The sequence below is a fragment of the Pogoniulus pusillus genome, chromosome 28, assembly GCF_015220805.1.
Source record: "Pogoniulus pusillus isolate bPogPus1 chromosome 28, bPogPus1.pri, whole genome shotgun sequence".
Classification (NCBI taxonomy): domain Eukaryota; kingdom Metazoa; phylum Chordata; class Aves; order Piciformes; family Lybiidae; genus Pogoniulus; species Pogoniulus pusillus.
Window position 1 is genome coordinate 12,667,636 of NC_087291.1, and position 20,720 is coordinate 12,688,355.

General features: G+C 39.0%; 1 protein-coding gene across 1 annotated transcript in view; it reads left to right on the forward strand.

Annotated features, from left to right (window-relative positions):
* Nucleotides 1-20,720, forward strand: part of AGMO (alkylglycerol monooxygenase) — a 160,260-nt gene that overhangs the window by 75,485 nt on the left and 64,055 nt on the right. Inside the window, exons 4-5 of the mRNA XM_064167038.1 lie at nt 6,343-6,446; nt 12,860-12,955. Of these exons, the coding sequence (XP_064023108.1) occupies nt 6,343-6,446; nt 12,860-12,955 (200 nt within the window). The remainder of the gene's footprint in view (nt 1-6,342; nt 6,447-12,859; nt 12,956-20,720) is intronic.

Here is a 20,720-nt window from a genome sequence, read left to right on the forward strand (position 1 = left end):
CCTAAATGGTGAGAACTGGTTTGTAGCAGGTATGTGCTGCATAGTTAGATACTTCTCAATAAAAATGCACAGAAGAAGAAAGTTAAGAAAAGTGTTAGAAACTCTAATTCATTGCTTGAACTTGGACCTTTTTACAATTACATTTTTTGTTTACATATATGATCATCCTGAGAATACAAACTGCAAAGACTTGCTGCAGCCAAGGCCACAGTGTAAGAAAAATGTATCTCATTTAAAAAAACCCTAAGTTTACATGTCCCTGTATATGTGCTTCTTTGTGTGTGGTATATAATACAGTCTTCCAGATAAATTCCTTGGATTTAATCCTTTTCTCATTAAACCTGCACAGCTCTATGCTTACATCAGCTTAACCAAGGAAAGAATTTGTTCCTATAAGAATTATATTTCTAATAAGAGGAAAACCAAATAAAGACTTTGGGCAAATAACCTCTTTTTCAACTCTTACTAAACAACACTAAAATGAAAAAAACATAATGTAAAGTTGGATCAGAAGAGTAACAAAAGAGGGACTGTACCACAATAGACTATCATTTGCAGATCATATCTCGGATGCAGATCATATAATAGGATCGTTTGTAGATCATATCTACTTCTGTTGTAAGGATGACAAGTAATCTGTGTAACTAGCTGCATTTCTGCTTTCGTGTGATGTGGAATTGCTTGTAGGATGATGTCTGAGTTTTAGTAAAGGCACTTAGTAAAAAAGAAAAAGAAAAACTTAATTCTCTCAGTAACAAAACTTAACTGCTGCTCTGTCTCAGTGGATGTTATCCAAGGTTAATGTAGAATCCATCATAGAGTTTGACTTGGAAAAATCCCTGCATAAGAAGAAGTTTATTCAGATAGTTCAGAAGCATCAACAGATTGATTACAACAAAGCAGGAAGGTAGTAAGTGGTCAGTTGTTGTTTTGTGACTAAGCAAAGCTAATAATTTGGTGGAGGAAGTATTTAAATACTATATATTTCACCTTCTGGGCCATTTTTCTTTCCTTACTTGAACTGGAGTTTCTACTAATTCTGACTGGAGAGTAGACCCATGAGGTGATCTTTTTTTGCTGTTGCCTGTAGGCAAATGCAGCATAGAGTACCTCCCTCAGAAGCACTGTGGGTTACAGCTGTTCTGGGAAGCAGCAATTTCCACGCTGGGGTCAGCCGGGACCATGCTTGGCTTTGCAGTATTCTTTGTCATGTGTTAATCAATGCAACAGAAACAGTAATTTTGCTATCTTAGAATCATAGAATCAACCAGGTTGGAAGATCATCCAGTCCAACCTAGCACCCAGCCCTATCCAGTCAACTACACCATGGCACTAAGTGCCTCATCCAGGCTTTTCTTGAACGTCTCCAGGGATGGCGACTGCACCACCTCCCTGGGAAGCCCATTCCAGTGCCAATCACTCTCTTGGGGAAGAACTTTCTCCTAACATCCAGCCTAGATCTGAAAACTGTGTTCCCTTGTTCTGTTGCTGGTTGCCTGGGAGAAGAGACCAACCCCACCTGGCTACAACCTCCCTTCAGGTTGTTGTAGACAGCAGTGAGATCACCCCTGAGCCTCCAAATCGTCTAAGGTTCTAGATAGGTAAATCATAGTTCAGTTCCTTACTGAAGGTATCTAATCTTGTAAGAATGGCAACACAGTCAAAATGAAGGTTTAAGTTCACATACATGCTGAGTTTTCTCCTAGCTGTAGTCAGCACTGACTGAAAGACAGTGGAAGTTTTATGTGATTCATCATATGAATGTATTTCTACATCGTCTGGATTTCTTCCACATTGCTTTAGACCCAAGTCTTGTAAATCTGTGTGCAAAGCAGTATTTTCTTTATTCACAAAAAGATTCATCAGATCTTTACCATTTTGCTGATTTTGAGGACTGTGTGATACAGTTTCATGAATGTCACTCCTTGCCGTGACTATGGAGGCTTTTTGGTGTACAAATTTTCTTCTAATCTTACTCAAAATGTGTTGGGCTGTGGAAGTCACTGAAAGCTACACAAGTTAGCAACAACAATGTCTCCTCTTAAACTCCCAATATTTTTTAAAAAGGAATCTTATGACCATTTTTACCACCACAAAAGAAATCCTTCTGAAGTAGTGAAATACAGCCCAGGCATTGGGACTATATTTGAGTCTCATAGAAAGAGATTTGGTTAATTAAAAATGATTTTGCAATAGAAGTTAAGACTAAGAAAAAACATTGTTTGCTATACCAATATTATTATGATGATCTGTGAAACATTACATTTTATACATTAATTAGATGGAGAGAGGGAGGGATGAAGTAGAAAAGAAGCATAATGTCATTAATCTTCCTTCTGTAAAACCCAGAAAATAAGACAAATTTGGGCTGGTGCAAAGAGCCTGACTCTGGGTTTTTGAGAACTGGTGCTTCACTAAGCTCCTGCAAGGCCACTTGCCTTAGCCTCTCATTTTTTTCCTTTTATCAGTAGAATTAATATATGGAACAATGCTAAAACAGGCAAATAATTTCCCTTTACAATTAGGATAAAAATATCTCAATGCTTGGAGCCCACTGGTTTTAGCAGCTTCTGGCCTGATTGTGAGATAATGGAAACTTAAAGAGCTGGAGTGAAAACTAGGGGCTGGTTGATACCTTGCCATTATCCAACAATTTCTGCATAGCATCAATTTTCTTTCCTTCCTCACCTATCTACATGGCATAGTTAATTCTCTTTTGGGATTTCATGATGAGCTTTTTATGGTTTATATGGCATTGAGGGATGAAATTATTAATTAATTCTGTGCAGTAATAATGTATTAAACAATAATTAACTGCAGTAGCAACATGCAGTTGTTTTGTTCTTCCTTAGATGCCAATAGCCTGTCAAGTCTGTACCTACTAACGAAAACATGGGGAAAGTCACATCAGGAAATGAAGCCCTGGACATGCTGGGTTATGATTTGTATAAATTTCCTCAACCCTACTTGAACAGGAAATGTTCAAGATTGTTCTTTTTAATGGCAGAAGATGCATAAACTTTCCAAGACCCAATTGGATGTGGAACTTGGGAACTTAAGTCCTGCTGTAAACAAGATGTTGGAGTACAGACCTCCTGTGGTTGTCTTGAGCCCCAAACTATCCTATAATTCTATGGTGTTCCCTCTCCTGAATAAAAAATAAGGGAGTTGTGCATGTGTGTGTTGCAGTTATGCATTATTTAAATTGTATGCCTCAATCACATCTCACTTAGATAACATCAAATCTTCCATTAGAGCATTGTCTCATCAATTTATCCAATTCCATCACCTGTTGGATTTTCTCATGGATCTACAAAATGCAGTAACCCTTCCTGTTTTCTACATGGAATTTTTAACAATAGCATATTGGAATTGGCCATATCTTGATTTTGCTCTCTCTTTTTTTTTTTGGTCGTTGTATCATCATAAATATGAGAAAGTACACATGAGAGAATCTTTTATTTCTTTCTGATCTGGTATAGGTGATCCTGCTCTGGCAGGTGGGTAGGGGGGTAGACTAGACGACCTTTTGAGTTCCCTTCCAGCTCCTGACATTCTGTGATTATTGAATCTCCATTCAAGTAACTTCCCTCATTTTACTTCAAGTGATCATTGTGAATGAAAAAAAGCTAAACCCTTCTACAAACACACAGGTTTTGATTTCTGCCACAAGTAGTTGGTGAGCAGTCAGCTGTATTCCTTGAAGAGTACTCGAACTGTGTGAGACATCTTTTAGGTGTTATGATTGCAATATTTTTAATGTACTCATGGTTCCAAACTGAGTGTTGGGGGGGTGATCTATTTCACTCTTATTCAGGATGTTGTTCTTTTTCTTCAAATAAAAAGTTATCGATGATCAGTTTCTGCAGAGAAATTTTGAAGACAAAAATGATTTCCAGTCATCAGCTATGCTTATTTAGCCAAGGAATTTAACATTGCCTGTGCCATTGATGTTGGCAAGAATAGGATTAAGGAGTAGGATTTAATTTACTTAGCTGTAACAGAAGAAGTCAGAAATAGCTTTAGCAGTTAAATTACTTGTGACAGAAATGTTTGTTTATGCCCTTAATATTCCTGTGGTATGTTTTTGAGTGAGAGAGCATTTAAGCTGACTTGCACATCTGAAAGATGAACATTTAACCAATATTCAGTTACATTCATCTATATTCTTGTTAGTGTAATAGGCACTTCAATTGAAAAATGAATGCTAATAAAATGCCTTTTTAGTAATTAATTTTGAAAACCATTTGACCTTAACTACAATGAAAGTAGACTGTAAAAATCATCATAGATTCCCTTCCTTGAACTTTTCACAATGCTGAAAAATGACTGAGGGAAAGAAGCGAGATCCAGTTACTGTACCCTGTTTGCACAGCTGTACTTCATTGAGTGGAGGCTTGTGTTACACACAGTTTGTGATAGGAAGTAAATGCTTTTAAAACAACTAAGGAGACAGGTCTTTAACCTCCACCTCTTCAGATGCTTTGTTCACTCATTTAGCTTCTGTTGAGGTCTTAGAAAACATTTCAAACACAAATTATTATTGGGTACTGAAGCTCACCTGAATAATTCATCTCCTAGTGAGATCATTAGGCAGAGATGCATTAAGGTGTTGTTGGAGAATTTTTTTTGAGAGAGGGATCTTTAGTTCTTGATGTTTTGAACACTTGTTCCTTCAGAAAGAAATACTTCTAAAGAAGGAAGAATCCTTAGATTGAATGTTGTGTTATGAGAGTTGGAATTGCAGTTTTAATTCAGCAATTGTAAGGATTTGCAAGGGCTTAGAAGACATTCAGAAATGACATTGTCATGGAAATTGTGAAATTGTTGAAATTCCTTATATTTAAAGTTCTCAGTTTCTAGCATACAAGAATGTTAGCTCTGCTTACAAGACTCTGGTATCCTGAAATGGCATTTCTGGTATTACTTTACATTGCAAGTACAGTTTATCACCAAGCCTAAACTACTTGATGTAAGCTTGGCACAAGATAATCTCAGGACTTTAGAAGACACTCTATAAGATAATTCTTTGAATGTGATTCTGTGAATCTGGCAGCCACCCAGATAACTTTTATTTCTGTACTCATCTGAGGCTTTTGTGTATATGTTATCCCTTGAAAAGCATGTGGCCTTAAACTTCAGTTTATGCTAAAGAGGCATTATTTAGACTACACTAACCACCCACTTTCTCATTTTTCTCTAACTAAGGTTATCCTCATAGCTAAGCATCTGATGGCCGTGAACGTTTCTCTCTTAACCTCCCATTTAAAACTGTCCAGATACCAATACACTATGCAGAAGGGCCACCCAGATCTGAACTTAATGAGAAAATGCCTTGAAATACAACCAGGATTTTGCAGTACTCTTCACAGCAGTGCATTAAAGGTGTTATGCCTTTGTGGGATGTGGCTGACACTGGCTTTTGCCTCTATTCCAGCAACTTTTTTTGATCTGAAACATAATAGAGCCAGTACTCCTCTTCAGCTGGATCTACAGTTCACATCAAGCAGCTTTTTTGTTTGTTTGTTTCCTTTTGTTTTGTCACTGGTGGGCAGGCAACAGCTATGGTTTGAGGTCTGTGGTACAAGTAGGCTTACAACTACCTGAGGGGAGGTTGTAGCCAGGAGGAGGTTGCTCTCTTCTCTCAGGTGGCCAGCACCAGAACAAGAGGACACAGCCTCAGGCTGTGCCAGGGGAAATTTAGGCTGGAGGTGAGGAGAAAGTTCTTCACTGAGAGAGTCATTGGACACGGGAATGGGCTGCCCGGGGAGGTGGTGGAGTCGCCGTCCCTGGGGCTATTCAAGGCAAGATTGGACGTGGCACTTGGTGCCATGGTCTAGCCTTGAGCTCTGTGGTAAAGGGTTGGACTTGATGATTTATGAGATCTCTTCCAACCTTGGTGATACTGTGATTTAGGTGTTCCAGAAAACTATAAACATAACAGCAGACATCAGTTAAATTGTTTAAAGTGTAAGATTTTTGTCTCCCCTTCTAGTCTTGAAACATAATTTCAGTGAACAAATGTTATCAGTAATCAGCTTAGACTTTCAGTTTAGCTCTCATCTCACACATCCTTCTGCTCTTCCAACAGTTTAGTTTCTGTCATGGCCTTGCCTTCCTCAGCATGAAAGTTACAATGACTTGTGTCCATTTGCTGACATCAAAGTCAGCTTACCCAAATTCTGCCTTGAGCACTAGGTTTTATTACCTGCTCTACTATGGTGAAACAGCAAAGTGCAAGTTGGGGGATTAGGTGCATTTAGCTTGAGAAAACAGGTTTTGGGAAACAAATATTCCTTTGTTCTCTTGTACATACCTCATTAGAAATTATGTGTTTTGCAGAGGTGAACATACTGTGGGCAGCACACCAAATACATCATAGTTCTGAAGATTACAACTTGTTCACAGCCTTGAGACAATCTCTACTGCAAAAATACACCTCCTGGGTAAGTTGCATGTGATTTGACACTCAATATCAGCAGGACTTCATACAAGTGAAAACTTAGTGTTTACTTCCTTTTGAAGAAAAATCACAGATTTTAAACTTGTTTGACACTAAAAGCACAGAAATTGAATCTGAAGAATCAGAATCATAAGCTTTAAAAATTCATTGATCAATGATTTTACAGCAAACTTGAGAAGAGTTACACTAGTTACGTTTAAAAAGGTCGATTATAATCCTTCCTTTATACTTTTCATAACAGTGGAATGGGACTTTTTTTTTGTGTGTGTGATTATTCATGCAGAAGTACAGGGAAAGACAAGGGTGTGCTGGAATATTTCTGTGTAACTGAAAGGAGCAAGGAAAGAAATCATTGCTGAAGATTTCTTTGGACATGCAAATACATTTATTTGTCTCTGCTCATTCATGTTATGTGTCAGTACTTCAGTAAGTAAGGGCATTATGCCTGGTATTAGTTGAGATAGATGTAGTTTTGAATGCTGATCTTTGTACACAGGCAATATAAATTGAGCACTCATTTACAGATGTAGAAATGTGTTTTCCCAAACACAATCATAAATGTAACATGTTATTCAGTGTTTAGTTTGGGGCCAAAGATAACTGCTGTTCTTTTGACTCAGATTGTAGTTTGATTTTTTTAGTTGTGTGGGTTTGTTTGTTGTTTGGGGTTTTTGTGGGTTTTTTTGGTGGTGTATTTGGTTGTCTGTTTTTTGTGTGTTGTGTGGATTTTTTTAAGGAATAACTTCAATTATTTTTTTTTTTATTCAAAGCCAATATTCAATGTATTTTTGTATATATAGATATATAGACATCCTTCCTCAGTGAGGTATAACACTGATGGTTGAGGAAACCCAGAGTCCTCTTTCAATCTCAGCTAGCCTATTAGGAAGTGACTCAAAGCCAAGAGTGTGTGCTCACCACATGCAAATGCAATGTAACCAGTAAAGCTGTTGTAGATTATGCTCAAATAACCAAGCGTGGTCTTACCCTGTTGCTCAGAACAGCCTATGGTATTAAAGAGTTAAAGTGTTAGGCTGCAAAGAAAGGCTTAGTTTTCTAGAAGTCATGAATCAGACACTATTTCTTAGATTTGTTTCTTGAAGTCATCTGTGTAAATTCTTGATGTTTTCTTGTTCAGAAAACAATCATCTGATAGTAGCAGGAGTGCCTGAGCTTTAAATGACCATAATGAACAAAAGCGGAAGGGATGCATCTCTGTCACAACTCTGCTTCCTATGTAAATACTGCCATGTTAAAGACTTAACCTTTGCACATTTACCCATTGGGACCATATGTGCAAATGCTTAAAGAAAACAATAATTTAAAAAAAAAAGAAAGAAAGACAAAAAGCCTGTGTGTACATATGGGTGTGAGCATGAGCACTTGGCCTGCCTGCATGATTTTGAGCCTAATACCTCGGAGACCATAAAATATTCAGGGAGTCAGAGATGTCTAGCTGCCTTAGATTCTGAAAACCATCCTGAGGACCACACTGGTATCACCTGGCAAATGATATATGGGAACTTAGAGTTCGTTTGCTTTGAGCCAGGGGAAATGAACCTTGGAATCTGTTGTACTTTTGTATGCAGTGAGTCTTTTTCATAAATATTTGCTATTGGGCAGGCATTTTGTTAATGAAAATAATGGTTTATGTGTGTGTCCCCCAAACTTTTGAGACATATGTCAGTTTTCTTTATCTAAAACCTTACTGTGCATGAACACAACTCATGTTATGTCTTTTAGTGTTGCTATTCTTTTAGACTTATAGGCTTGTCCAGAACCCCATGGATGCATCTGCCCCGAAACTGAAACTCAGTGAAGCTTTCAGATAATCTCTGAGAATGATCTGATGTTGCTGAGTATGTACTGTTGAATGAAATTTGACATCCAGTGTTGTGGGAGCTGTGAGAAAGTTGTGGTGGATGGTGTGGGATTGTGGGACTGTTCTGCTGCCAGCTCTGTATGTGTTTTAAGTTAAATGTTATAAGATAAATAAATCAGCATATTAATCTGTGTGGGTTGTGCTTGAGCTGATAGAAAAGATGTGTAATGAAAGAGAAGAGAAAAACATGCTTGAAGTACAATTGGTGGCGTGAGATGTACTTCTGCACTTGGAACCAAATGTGTATTACTTCATGTCGTTTATACACAGTCTTTCTGTTACTCCAGTGCAGGGGCAGATGTACGCTTAAGACTGAGAGATGGTTTTGGAATCCATTTCGTGGGAAAAAGATGTGGGGGAAAGGCTGTGTGTTATTTTTTAAGAGTAAAGCAGCAAGTTAGCGCTACATTCAGTTTTGCTTCTGATGAAAGGCTTAGGTGAAGTGCAATTCTGAAAGGAGAGATATGCACCTTGAAAAGCTATGATTCTTATTCTAGTGGTTCTCAACTTTCTTCCAAGGGTAAGATTTAATTTCAAGTATTAGATGCATAATAACTTGATAGCTTTAGACTATACATTTAGATAAAGGGTTGAATTATGCCCTTTTTTTTTGTTTAAAAGCAGTGGAAACATCTATATATAAACCTGGAAGGGGAATAATAACACTGTTCTTTTCAGCAGAGTCACAAAGTTCACTTCTTATCTACTGAGGAGTTTGCCAAGTCTGCGATCTGTAAGGGATGTGTTTTTCTTGCATCCTGAACTCCTGCAGAACCCTTACAGAAGCATAGCCCACATGAAGCAGCTGTTGGCAGCTGCCCTGCTGCACCCTGCAGCCCCTCCGCAGCTGCCGCGGCAGGTGGCCCCAGAAACCCAGCTCGGAAATGAGAGTGGGCTCAGAGCAAGAAACTCAGCCCTCCCGCTGAACCTTGAGTCTGAATTTTTCATTTGCCTTAGTGGAAACGTTTAGAAAGCTTTTACTTAAAAATGAGAGGGCGAAAGGTAGAGCATGCCCATGTCAGAGAGCATGAGGTGGACACACACCCTTCAAACGGCGCAGCGACTTAACTGTGCAGGCACATAGCTGCAGTGCGGCAGTCACAGATGTGAATTCCTCAGGCCCATTGCCCTGTGCCTTTCCCACCAGGTTGTCAGCTACGGTGGCTCTCAATCTCTGTTGCTGAATCTGCAGGAGGGAAAAGATCTGTGTGCGATACGCATTTCTATTTTGTCTTCCAATTTTGATCAGCAATTCCATCTTGGAGCCAGAAAAAGCTTTTCCTCTACAAATTGCTGAAAGCTGTTGCGTTCCCATGAAATGTTTTGATTTGGTGAACTGGCATTTCCAGTGAAAAATTACTTAATGATTAAAAAAAAATTAGTTATATCAATCTTACCCACAAGTAAGAGAAACCAAATCTCTTGTATGGGAGAGGTTTTCATTCCTCTCTATGGTTTCTGCCTCTGTAAATGATCTTTGAAATCCTTTCTGTGCTAGATAAAGCTTACACTGCAAGGAGACACAAGGCAGTTAGGAAAGCAGTCTCCTTTGTCTGTCTCAAATTTACTTGTAGATTTATATAAAATTTCCCTTATTTCACCACTTAGCAGGGAAATCCTAATCCTCATTATGACAAATAGGTTAAAAAATAAATATGAAGACGATTTTTTTTCCCCTCTGAGTCATTTATAAATGCCATCAAACTGCCTGTGATACATTTAGGGAAAAAAAGTATAGAATTTTGAACCCTGCTTTCAATCCTGCAACCACTTCCATGAGTAATCTGAAAACCATCTGTTTGCATCTTTAAAAAAAAAACAACTTCCTTTCCATTGCCTAAAAAAATGTCCTGCTCTTATCATGCCATCAGACAGGTACAATCAATAATAAAACAAAGCTCAACTACCTTTACTTGAATGTGGCTGCATCTCCTCCTTCTTCGTTAGCTTCTCTACAGGATAACCTTTAAGAAAAGAGCACAGCTGTTATTTTTTGGAGCAAATCTTTCCCAGTTTGTGTTGGTTTGGGGTTTTTTTTGTTTGTTATGTTTGTGGTTATTTGTTTGGGTTTTTGTTTGTTTGTTTTGTAGCTCACCTACTTGTAATAATGAAATACTGAGAAGTGTCCAAGCTAGAGGAAGAAGCCAAAAAGAGGTCAGAAAAGGGATTGACTCATAGAATCATAGAATCAGTCAGGGCTGGAAGGGACCACAAGGATCATCTAGTTCCAACCCCCCTGCCATGGGCAGGGGCACCCTACCCTAGATCAGGCTGGCCAGAGCCTCATCCAGCCTGGCCTTAAACACCTTTAGGGTTAGGGCCTCAACCACCTCCCTGGGCAACCCATTCCAGGCTCTCACCACTCTCATGCTGAAGAACTTCCTCCTCACATCCAGTCTGAATGTACCCATCTCCAGCTTTGTTCCATTCCCCCTAGTCCTCATCTAGACCAGTCCTCATCTATCCCCCTAGGCTCATCTGAATATAGGAATTTCAACTACATTTCTATTTCAGAGCATGGAGACTCACTCTTCTGCACAAGGCATGAGATCTGTTTTTCATTCTTCAGGCAGTCTCATACCCCACCTCCACTTCACCTAAATGCCACATATCCCCCGAGGCTTTCACTGTTGCCATCTCAGTGAGAGTTGCTGTGAATTTTTTCAAGTTTACTTACTCTCAGTGATTCTTAGAGATTGATTGTGGAAATTTCACCTTTTAGATATATTTTTGTTGTTGTTGTTTTGTTTTATGTTATGCAAACACTTTCTCCTTTGCAGATCAGACTAATTTAAACAAAATAACTGTTGGCATTATTTGCCCCAGGTTCCAGAAGCTCAGCATACTCCTTCTGCCACTTTTGAACTGCTTTTCTCCTTGGGGAAGAATTTCCAAGACATTAAATGGGAAATGCCCCAGGTGTGGTTTGTGGGGCAGCTGTGATCCATGAAGCCTTTGAAAGTAGCTTTTGAAATCACAGCTGTCCCAGCCTTACCAGGTGATACTGCAGTGGCTTAAGGGTTTCTCACTAGTGCTGCAGTTGTTATCTGGTGTTGAAGCCTGCAGACAAAGCTTGAATTGCAGAACCTTAGTTGCCTCAGTGAGATGTGGCTGTGATGATTTTCTCAAGAACATCAGTCCCATCACAGTCCCAATGTCACATCTTATTTATCAGGTAAACCCTTGGATATAAACTAAGGGAATATTGGCATTAAATGCAATGTGCAAACTTCCACTAAAGGGATGCCTGGCACAGGAGGCATGTTGTAGCTATCAGGTTGCTTTCTTTGATGTTCAAAGATTTGATTTGTTTGTTTGTTTGTTTTCTGAGGAGGACAATAGGAATTTGGAAATAGATTTTGCAATTTTTGTGGTGTTTCATAGGGAGCTGTTATCTGCTACCTGTGTTTTCCTCAGTGTCAAGGGGATGTATATAACACTTTGTTGGTTCCTGTGCTAATATTTGGCTTAGATCAAATTCTCTGTGTTTTAGGGAACTATTAGCTTCTTAATACAGCTGGTGTTACACAGTGTCAGGCAGAAAAAATATGGTGAGCCTTTTTTCTCTCAGGAAAGCAGACTGACTTAAAACATGAGGTGTTCAAAAAAAAGCCTGGATGAGACACTTAGTGCCATGGTCTGGTTGATTGGACAGGGCGAGGTGATCGTTTGGACTGGATGATCTTGGAGGTCTCTTTCAACCTGGTCGATTCTATGAAGTTCTTGGAAGTCATTTTCTGTTGCAGAGACAGTTAAGCAATTAACTGTGAAGTTGTTGGGGCATTGAGTGTATAACTGTGAAATTGCTGGGCCATTTCTCTGTGTGTAAGATATCGATGTCGTTCCCAAGTAAGCAGTTTTCTGAAACTGTTTTCATGCTAGCACATCTTTAGAGCTCAGCAATATATGGAGGCTTCAAGGGAGATGCTGTGAGGAACTAAGGGTGAGAATTTATAATTAACTTTGAAAGCCAAGAAAGCTGCCCTGACCTTATGCTTCTCATGCAGGGAGTTCAGATGGAAAAGCTATGGTATTGTAAATTCACACCTTGCTTACTCTGTGATAATTGTATCCTATAAGTGAACCCTTCGTGGCAGGGAAATATTACTGTCTGCTCTGTATAGTACACAGAGCAAACATCTAATTTCGTGTTTATTGAGCTCCTAGCTTGATTTTTCTGCTTGTTCAGTATGACATTTGGGAAGTCACTTTTGCATCAATTTATGTCTCATTTGCTTTAGCACACCTAGCAGGAACACAATAATCAGTATCTATTCTTTTTAATTCTGCATTATCATAGAATCATGGAATCAGTCAGGTTTGGAAGGGACCACAAGGATCATCTATTTCCAACCCTCCTGCCATGGGCAGGGACACCCTACCCTAGATCAGGGTGTCTGATGATGGAGGTAGTGGTCTTGTGCAGTGTTTTGAGCTCATGAAATAGTACTTTGCTAACCCATCACAAGTTTAGAGTTCCCTCTCTAATGTATATTCTCTTTCTCATTTTTCAGATTTTCAATTTGCCCATGGCTCTTTTCATTCCTCCTTCAGTGTTTGCTGTTCATCTACAGTTCAATCTGCTTTACCAGTTTTGGATTCATACAGAGGTAAACCAGACTTTTAAGCCATACCTAAAGAGTTAGCCTGCAGCAGTGTCCTGGAAATGCACTAGCAGTTGATTTATTGTGTAAGAAAAATCTTTGTCTGACTTCTTTAAGGAGAAACATCTGTTCATTTTTATCCTTTTTTTTTTCCCTGAATATATATTGCTAAATTTATAAGAAGCAATGAGGCCAGTTGGTCCCAATTAGATTAAAAAAAAAAAAGCACCAAACAACTGAAACCCCAAACTGTGAGGAATCATTTTTTTTCCTATTTTAATACTGTATTTCCCTGTCTTGCAGAATATTAAGCATTTCTGGCAGATACTGAAATTGATTTCATTTCTAAGATAAATATTTTTGGGAAGATATTCAGAACCCAGTGCTTCTTAAAGATCATATAGAATTGCAACTGAAGTCAGATATTGTTTCCTTCCTAGTGCAAGTACTTCTCAGATGAAGAATATTCTTTGATTTTCTGATGACTGTTTGTTTATGACTCTTCCAATTTATTCATGGTTTGGGAGAGCATAGGCAATATTCTTTTACCTACATATGTAGTTAATAACCCACTGTAATTAATAAGTCATTTCCCACACTTCTCAGGTAGTTGAACAGCCTTCTGCTGTCTCCCTTGCATGTGCAAGTGGTAGCAGAGGTGTTTAAAGGTATCTCATGTTGTATGTCAGTAGCGTATTTCTCAGTTCCCCACAGTGGGCTGCAGGCTAATTATCTCTACAGCACATATTCATTTGATTACTCAGGCTCTCTAGATGCCTTTTTCCCTCTGTAGTTTCATTATGTGATCCGTAGGACACTTCTTTTGGAAGCAGTTTTATTTTCCTCACCTGCTATTTTAGGTGATTGTGTTGCTGAAATGACATTTTTCATTTTCTCTCTTCTGTGTCTTTTCTTTAAAAAAAAAGGCGTTAGAAGAAAGAAAGAATGACAGAAAGAAAGAAAGAGCATCAAAACTCCTTAGAGTGACCCAAGAGCAAACTTCTGTTGTTGGAATTTTGCTTCTGCTGGGCTCATTTATAAAATCATTGATGCCTGGCACTCTGCGACACTGTGAGCAGGAAGGGCTTACAAGAAAATATCAATTACTCAGCCAGAACTGGGCTAAACTCAAGCAATATACAATGTCAAAATGTTTTGAACAAATTTGAAGGAGCACCAATCTGGTGAGGGGTTTGGAGGCCATGTCATGTGAGAAGCAGCTGAGGGAGATGGAGTTGTTTAGTCTGGAGAGGAGAAGGGTAAGGGAAGATCTTACTGCTCTCTACAACTGTCTGAAAGGCGGTCGCAGTGAAGCTAATGTTGGTCTCTTCTCCCAGGTAACTAATGATAGGATGAGAGGAAATGGGTTTAAGTTGTGCTAGGGGTGGTTTAAATGTGAGATTAGGAAAAACATCTTTACTGAAAGAGTGGTGAGGGGTTGAAACAGGCTGTCCAGGGAGGTGGTGGAGTTGCCATCTCTGGAAGTGTTAAAGAAGCATGTGGGTAGGGCACTTCAGGATGTGGTTTTGTGATCATGGTAGTTGTGTTACGGTTGTACTCAATGATCTTTTCCAACCTTAATGATTCAATACCCTAAATCATATGATAGCAAAGTTTCTTTGACCATGCCTCAGGTTCCCCAAACTGTATTTTCTGTTTTTTTTCATGCTAAGAAATATATCATGTGCTTCATCTAGATTTTCTCTATCTGAAGCCCTTTCTTCTTCAGCTGAGAGGTTTCTAATGTTCTGCTGTGTAGCAGTAACACAATGAGTCTCAGCAGTGGGCCTACAGTGTGTGTCTAAAGTTTCCAAAGTGAATTTCAGAGGCTTATGAATCACCTCTGTCCCTCTAAAGCGCTAAATCCTTCATAGGGCTTAAAGGGAATTTCCATAGCCTATGTGCAATGTGCCAAGTTTAGACACTAGTCTAAACAGGAATGAATTTCAGTCTCAATTAAAAGATAAGCACTCCTTATTATTAAATCATGGTGCTTATAGAAAAACAATGGATCTTTTGTACTGGTTCAATTGATCCAATCAGAGATCTCTGTTTACAAGGGGAGTTAATGTTGATATTATTGATTTTGTAGCACAGCTGAAATCAGTTGAAATATGTTGCAGTTGTGCCTTAAGGTCAAAAACTCTGTCAAAATAGAAATAGGGTTACATCACGTATTAGCAGATTTCCTGCTCTCATGGGCATGACAGAAGAGAGAAGGGAAATAGTAGCAGTTTTTGCAGCCACACAGCTTTATATTAGCCAGTGTTTTTGGTGAAATTGATGTCATGCTTCTCCATTATGTTGAGTTTTGTTTTGTTTTTTTTCAACAACTGTTACAGTTTAGCTGTTTAAGTCTGTGACATCTTTTTTTTTTTTTTTTTAATGTTATCCCTCTGAATTTTAACAGTGCTAATTATCTTATACCAATTACAGTAAAATGAAAATCTTTTCTGTAAGTTTCCAGCACTTTCCCAATACTGAGGTTTGGAGCTGCAGACCTTAGGCTATGTTGAAAACAGCATCCAATATTGGTGGCTGCTGCTAACCCTCTGAGGGCTGAGATCTGTCGTGATGCAACAGCTCTGCTACCCTCTGGGAGCAGAGGGTGGGTGCTGTTACAGGATGGTGGTGTGTATCATTGTAGTCTGATGGAGATATAGTTCCCTATTTCTGCCAGTGCAAGATGTAATAGTTTGCATCTAAAATGCAGGAGCATTAGATAAGGGTGGTTGTGGCCAGGGGGAGGTTGCTCTCTTCTCTCAGGTGGCCAGCACCAGAACAAGAGAACACAGCCTCAGGCTGCGCCAGGGGAAATTTAGGCTCGGGGTGAGGAGAAAGTTCTTCACTGAGAGAGTCATTGGGCACTGGAATGGGCTGCCCGGGGAGGTGGTGGAGTCATCGTCCCTGGGGCAGTTCAAGGCAAGGTTGGATGTGGCACTTGGTGCCATGGTCTAGCCTTGGGCACTGTGGTAAAGGGTTGGACTTGATGATCTGTGAGGTCTCTTCCAACCTTGGTGATACTGTGATACTGTGATACTGTGAAGTTTGTTCTTAGATTTCTGTTGCTTTTAATCATTATCAGTGGTTCCTTAGTCAAGGGTTGGCCCCATATTGATTAGTGGAATACATTTGGAAATTGTAGCTTTGCAACTTTTGGTTACGTACCTTTCTCCTTCAGAAAAAGACAGCCTACTAGGATATAAGAATAGAAAAAATCTCTTAAGAGGCATTTTTTTTTCATGGCACTGAAAGTCATAATAATGCACTATTTGTTGTTTCATAAAGGAAAAATATACATGATATTTCAGACACTTCTGTTGGAAGCGTCCAAGGGGAAGGAGTTTTGTTTTGGGAATAACTTCGACTGAATTCAGTAGTTATAAGAGAGTGATCACACTGTGCTGAAATATCTGAGGGCTGGATGTCAGCAGCAGAGGGACAGGCTCTTTTCACTTGCTCCCTGTGATAGGACAAGGAGCAATGGATGTAAGCTGCAGCACAGGAGGTTCCACCTCAACACAAGAGGGAACTTTACTGTAAGGGTCGCAGAGTACTGGAACAGGCTCCCCAGAGAGGTTGTGGAGTCTCCTTCTCTGGAGTCTTTCAAGGCCTGTCTGGATGTGTTCCTCTGTGACCTGGACTATATTGTATCATCCTGCTCAGGCAGGGGAGTTGGACTCAGTGATCTCTTTGGGTCCCTTCCCGCCCCTAACATCCTCTGATCCTGTGATGTTTTGTCACAGAGCACAAGTTTATAGCCAAAATACGATCCCCAATACTTGTACTTTAATTCTGAATGTGTCCAGTGTTGTTTCAAACAATGCTAAGAGAAGTTTCTTGTGGTATGATTTTGACCTTCTTCAATGTTTGTTACATCAGGTTTTGCCCATCTTTCCTACTAGCAGATCAGAGATGGCCTATTTTATCTTCAAGTGTGTCTCCTGTATTCCCATGAAGGCTGTATACCAAATCATAAAGATCAAAAGTAGCTGCTCATTCTATCCCAGTTAGACTTTATTTCTTCCATACTTGGCATGCATTAACTTGTGGCCTTTTATATAAAATAGTACAGCATTTTAAACACTGCAAATCCCATAAAATATTATACTGCTCAGTTCTTTTGGTGCTAAAGATATTTAATTATTGCTAAAATCAGAAGGGGCTATATTCCTATTGATACAGGAGAGGTATTTCTGTAATTAATAAAGTAAGTTTGGGTGTGCCACAGTGAAAACACAATTTTATGACTTACACATTTACATATTCTCTCATTACAATTCTTGCTGACTGAAGTCCTCCTTTTTTTCCTCCCTCTGCTTCTGTGCATTAGTGCATTGTGTATGTGCAATTCGCTACCACCCCAAGACAACTGAAGAAAATACTTTTCTGTAATGGTGCATAAAGAGAGAACCTCAATAAATCACAAGAAAACAATTTCTGGCCCTATCCACTACTATTTAGGTTAACAAAGTGCATCAGTAGGTCTGCTCTTAAATGGCCTGGGAGAAATGCTTCTATAACTGGGCTATTCTCATCTAGATCATAAGGAGAGTGAAAACAAAAATAGTTTGGTCAAAAAGCACTAGAAATCAGATTTTTCAAAAGCCACAAAATGTTTCAGGACAGTTAGTGACTGACAGAAATACTCCATTGCAGTTTATTTTCACAGGTGATTCGGAAGGCCTATGGCTTGTATTAAGCTATATCCTTCCGTTATGCATTTATTACAGCCAATAAGTTAGGTGTGTTTATAACCTGATAGACACCTGTGAAAAACAGAAATTAGTTTCTGTTGGTTTAGCTGTAATTTTTATTAGATGTCAAATTGTATTTGGAAAGGATTGGCTGAATCAATCCCTGATGGTAGTAATTGCAGCAGCAGATTATTCCTTGCCTGTTTGATCTTTGACATGCATTAGTTTGTGTTTAATTTTCTAATTTAAGGAAAGATGTAATCTGCCCTTTACTCATGCAAGTAGGATTCTTAGGGCATCTTTTTCTTCCTTTCTGAAATCTTTCTACCTCATCAAACTCTGGGAGCAAAAAAATTCATGAGCCACTGCTATTAACTGGGAGTAATAGGCAAGGAACTGCAAAAAATTTGGCAGGCTAGGAAAAGAGAAATGAAAGTGCTACAGACATAAGCCAACATGTATTTGCCTTTGTCAGAAAATGCCAATTCAGTAAAAATGAAGCTTGCTGTGGAAGTATAGGTATTTGTCAAAAATTGTTTTGCACCTTGTGTGCAGTGTACACTGTCTCAGTTTCTGTCTGTGACTTTAGCTTTTACTTCTGCTCAGTTTTTTCAGTGAATAACTTTGAAAGGGAAATTGTGGAGGCTTCACAATTTCATGAAAAGGAATTCACTTTGTGGCAGGAAGCCATGCATAGCCCATCTGGGCTCCCTGAGTAAAGGTGAGCTGGTGTGGCCCAATCCTGAAGTCCTTAGTCAGTTCTTACCTAGAAAGATGAGCAGATTCAGAAAAATTATCTTTGATGTTTATTTTTTTTCAAAATATGAGCATAAGGAATAGTAATGCAATTAAAGGAAATTGGACAACCAACTAGAATTAAGTACAATATGTCAAAATGTATGTATTTCTTTTATGCTTTCAGATATGCTTGCCATATGAATAGTGAAAGCTATATCTGAAACTCTAGAGGATATATGTGTCTTTTTTAAACAGAGGAAACACAGGTTTTTTGGATGATGGTTAAAAGAATCATAAAATCTTTAGGACAATCTGATAAATAAGTGTTAGCAGAAGGCAATAGACAAAATATGAACACAACGGTGTGTGCTTGCAGCCCAAAAGGCCAATCACATCCTGGGCTGCATCAAAAGATGCATTGCCAGCAGATCTAAAGAGGTCATTCTGCCACCTTGCTTTGGTGAGACTTCACCTGGAGTACTGTGTCCAGCTCTGGAGCCCTCTCTGTAGGAAGGATATGGACTTGATGGAGCAAGTCCAGAAGAGAGCCATGAAAATGATCAGGGGTTTGGAGCACCTCTGCTCAAGGGCAGGCTGAGGGAGCTGGGGTTGCTCAGCCTGGAAAAGAGGAGGCTCTGGGGAGGCCTAATAGCAACTCTCCAGTGCCTGAAGGGGGCCTACAAGAAAAATGGAGAGAGACTGTTTACAAAGGGCTGCAGTGATAGGGTAAGGGGCAATGGCTTCAAACTAGAGAAGAGCAGATTTGGATTGGATGTTAGGAGCAAGCTCTTTACTATGAGGGTGGTGGAACACTGGAACAGGTTGCCCAGGGAGGTGGTCGGGTCCCCATCCCTGGAGATATTCAAGGTGAGGCTTGACAGGGCAGCCTGATCTAGTTGAGGATGTCTCTGCTTATTGCAGAGATGGATGGACTAGATGATATCCCTTCCAGTCCAGACCATTCTATGATATTAAGTTATTGCTTCCTAGGCCTTTACAAGGTTGGTCCTCTGTTTCTTTGCAAATTCCATGTTCCTGTTTTCTTGGGCCTGCCTTTTCTACATGGTGTGTTTCAGTCTCATTTAAATAGCCAAGAAAGGAATGCAGGAGTTAGTGAACATAATGAGGTTTATTTAAAGTACTTCCAGTGGTTTAGTAAGTTAGAATCAGTTTAGTAATCTGTTTCTTAAAATGGAAAGGTAAATTTTATCAGGAAACGAGACCTGGAATTTATAAAGCCTTTTAGCAAAACTTATTAAATGACTGTAATGGAGTAGAGGAAATAATTGATTCTGTGGTTGCTTTGTGGCATTGGGGGAAGATTTTTGGTAATGAGCTCAAATCTTTAATAGTTTGCAAATGAAGAATGGAGATGCACTGCTGGTAGGTAAAAAAAAATCTTGTTTGCAAAGTTATGTATTTTTGCTTGATTTAATGTCCTATGAATATCCTCTAAGGTCAGTAAGTAAAGAGTCAAATCTAAGATGTGGAAGGTTTTGCAAACTGATGGTTCACAAATGGTATTGAATGGATCACAGTGGAAACAGAGCATGGGGATCTCATTTCCTGATGGAGATGAAGAAAATGTCATTTTTGGGGGTTGGATTTTTGGGTTGTGGTTTTTGTTTTGTTTCTTTCTTTGGGGTTTTTACTTGTTTGAGTTTTTTTGGTGGTTTGGTTTGCTTGGGTTTGTTTTTTGTTGTTGGCTTTGTTTTTGTGTGGGTTTTTTTTTTTTTTAATAAAGAGCAGAAGTTTAGCATCAGTAATAATCCAATATATTGAATATAACTGAAATTCTAGTCTCTCTTGAATTCAATCATGGAAACTAACTTCTAATTCAAATAGCATATACCAACTGAAGTTTTCATACTCTGTATTCTAATGTATTTTGGCTCTTTTAATGGAAGAATAAACTTATTTTCTTTAATTTCAGTCATTATAGCCAAAACCAGACATAGATCTACCCTGATGTGCCCTTTCAAATTAGAAACACACACATCTGTCCTAGTCAGATTACAAGGGGTCAAAAACTTAGCCATTCGTGAGACTTCTGCCAAAAGTCCTCAAAAAGATGACTGTAATTAGAAGTGATTACAGCCATCCTTTTAGTCTGATATTGAGGACTATGTCTGACAACTCTCACTGATGCAGATGATATAAATGGAATTCCTAGAAACAGGCCACATTTTCTGACAGCCTACTGGCTTGTAGGAGCTGGATTTTACTCACTGTTACAAAGGTCCAAAAATTATTCTAAAACAAATGGGAAGTGAATTAATTGTCCATGTGCATAAAGAACACCGTTTTGGTTTCCAAAAGAAAGTGCTGGTGCCATT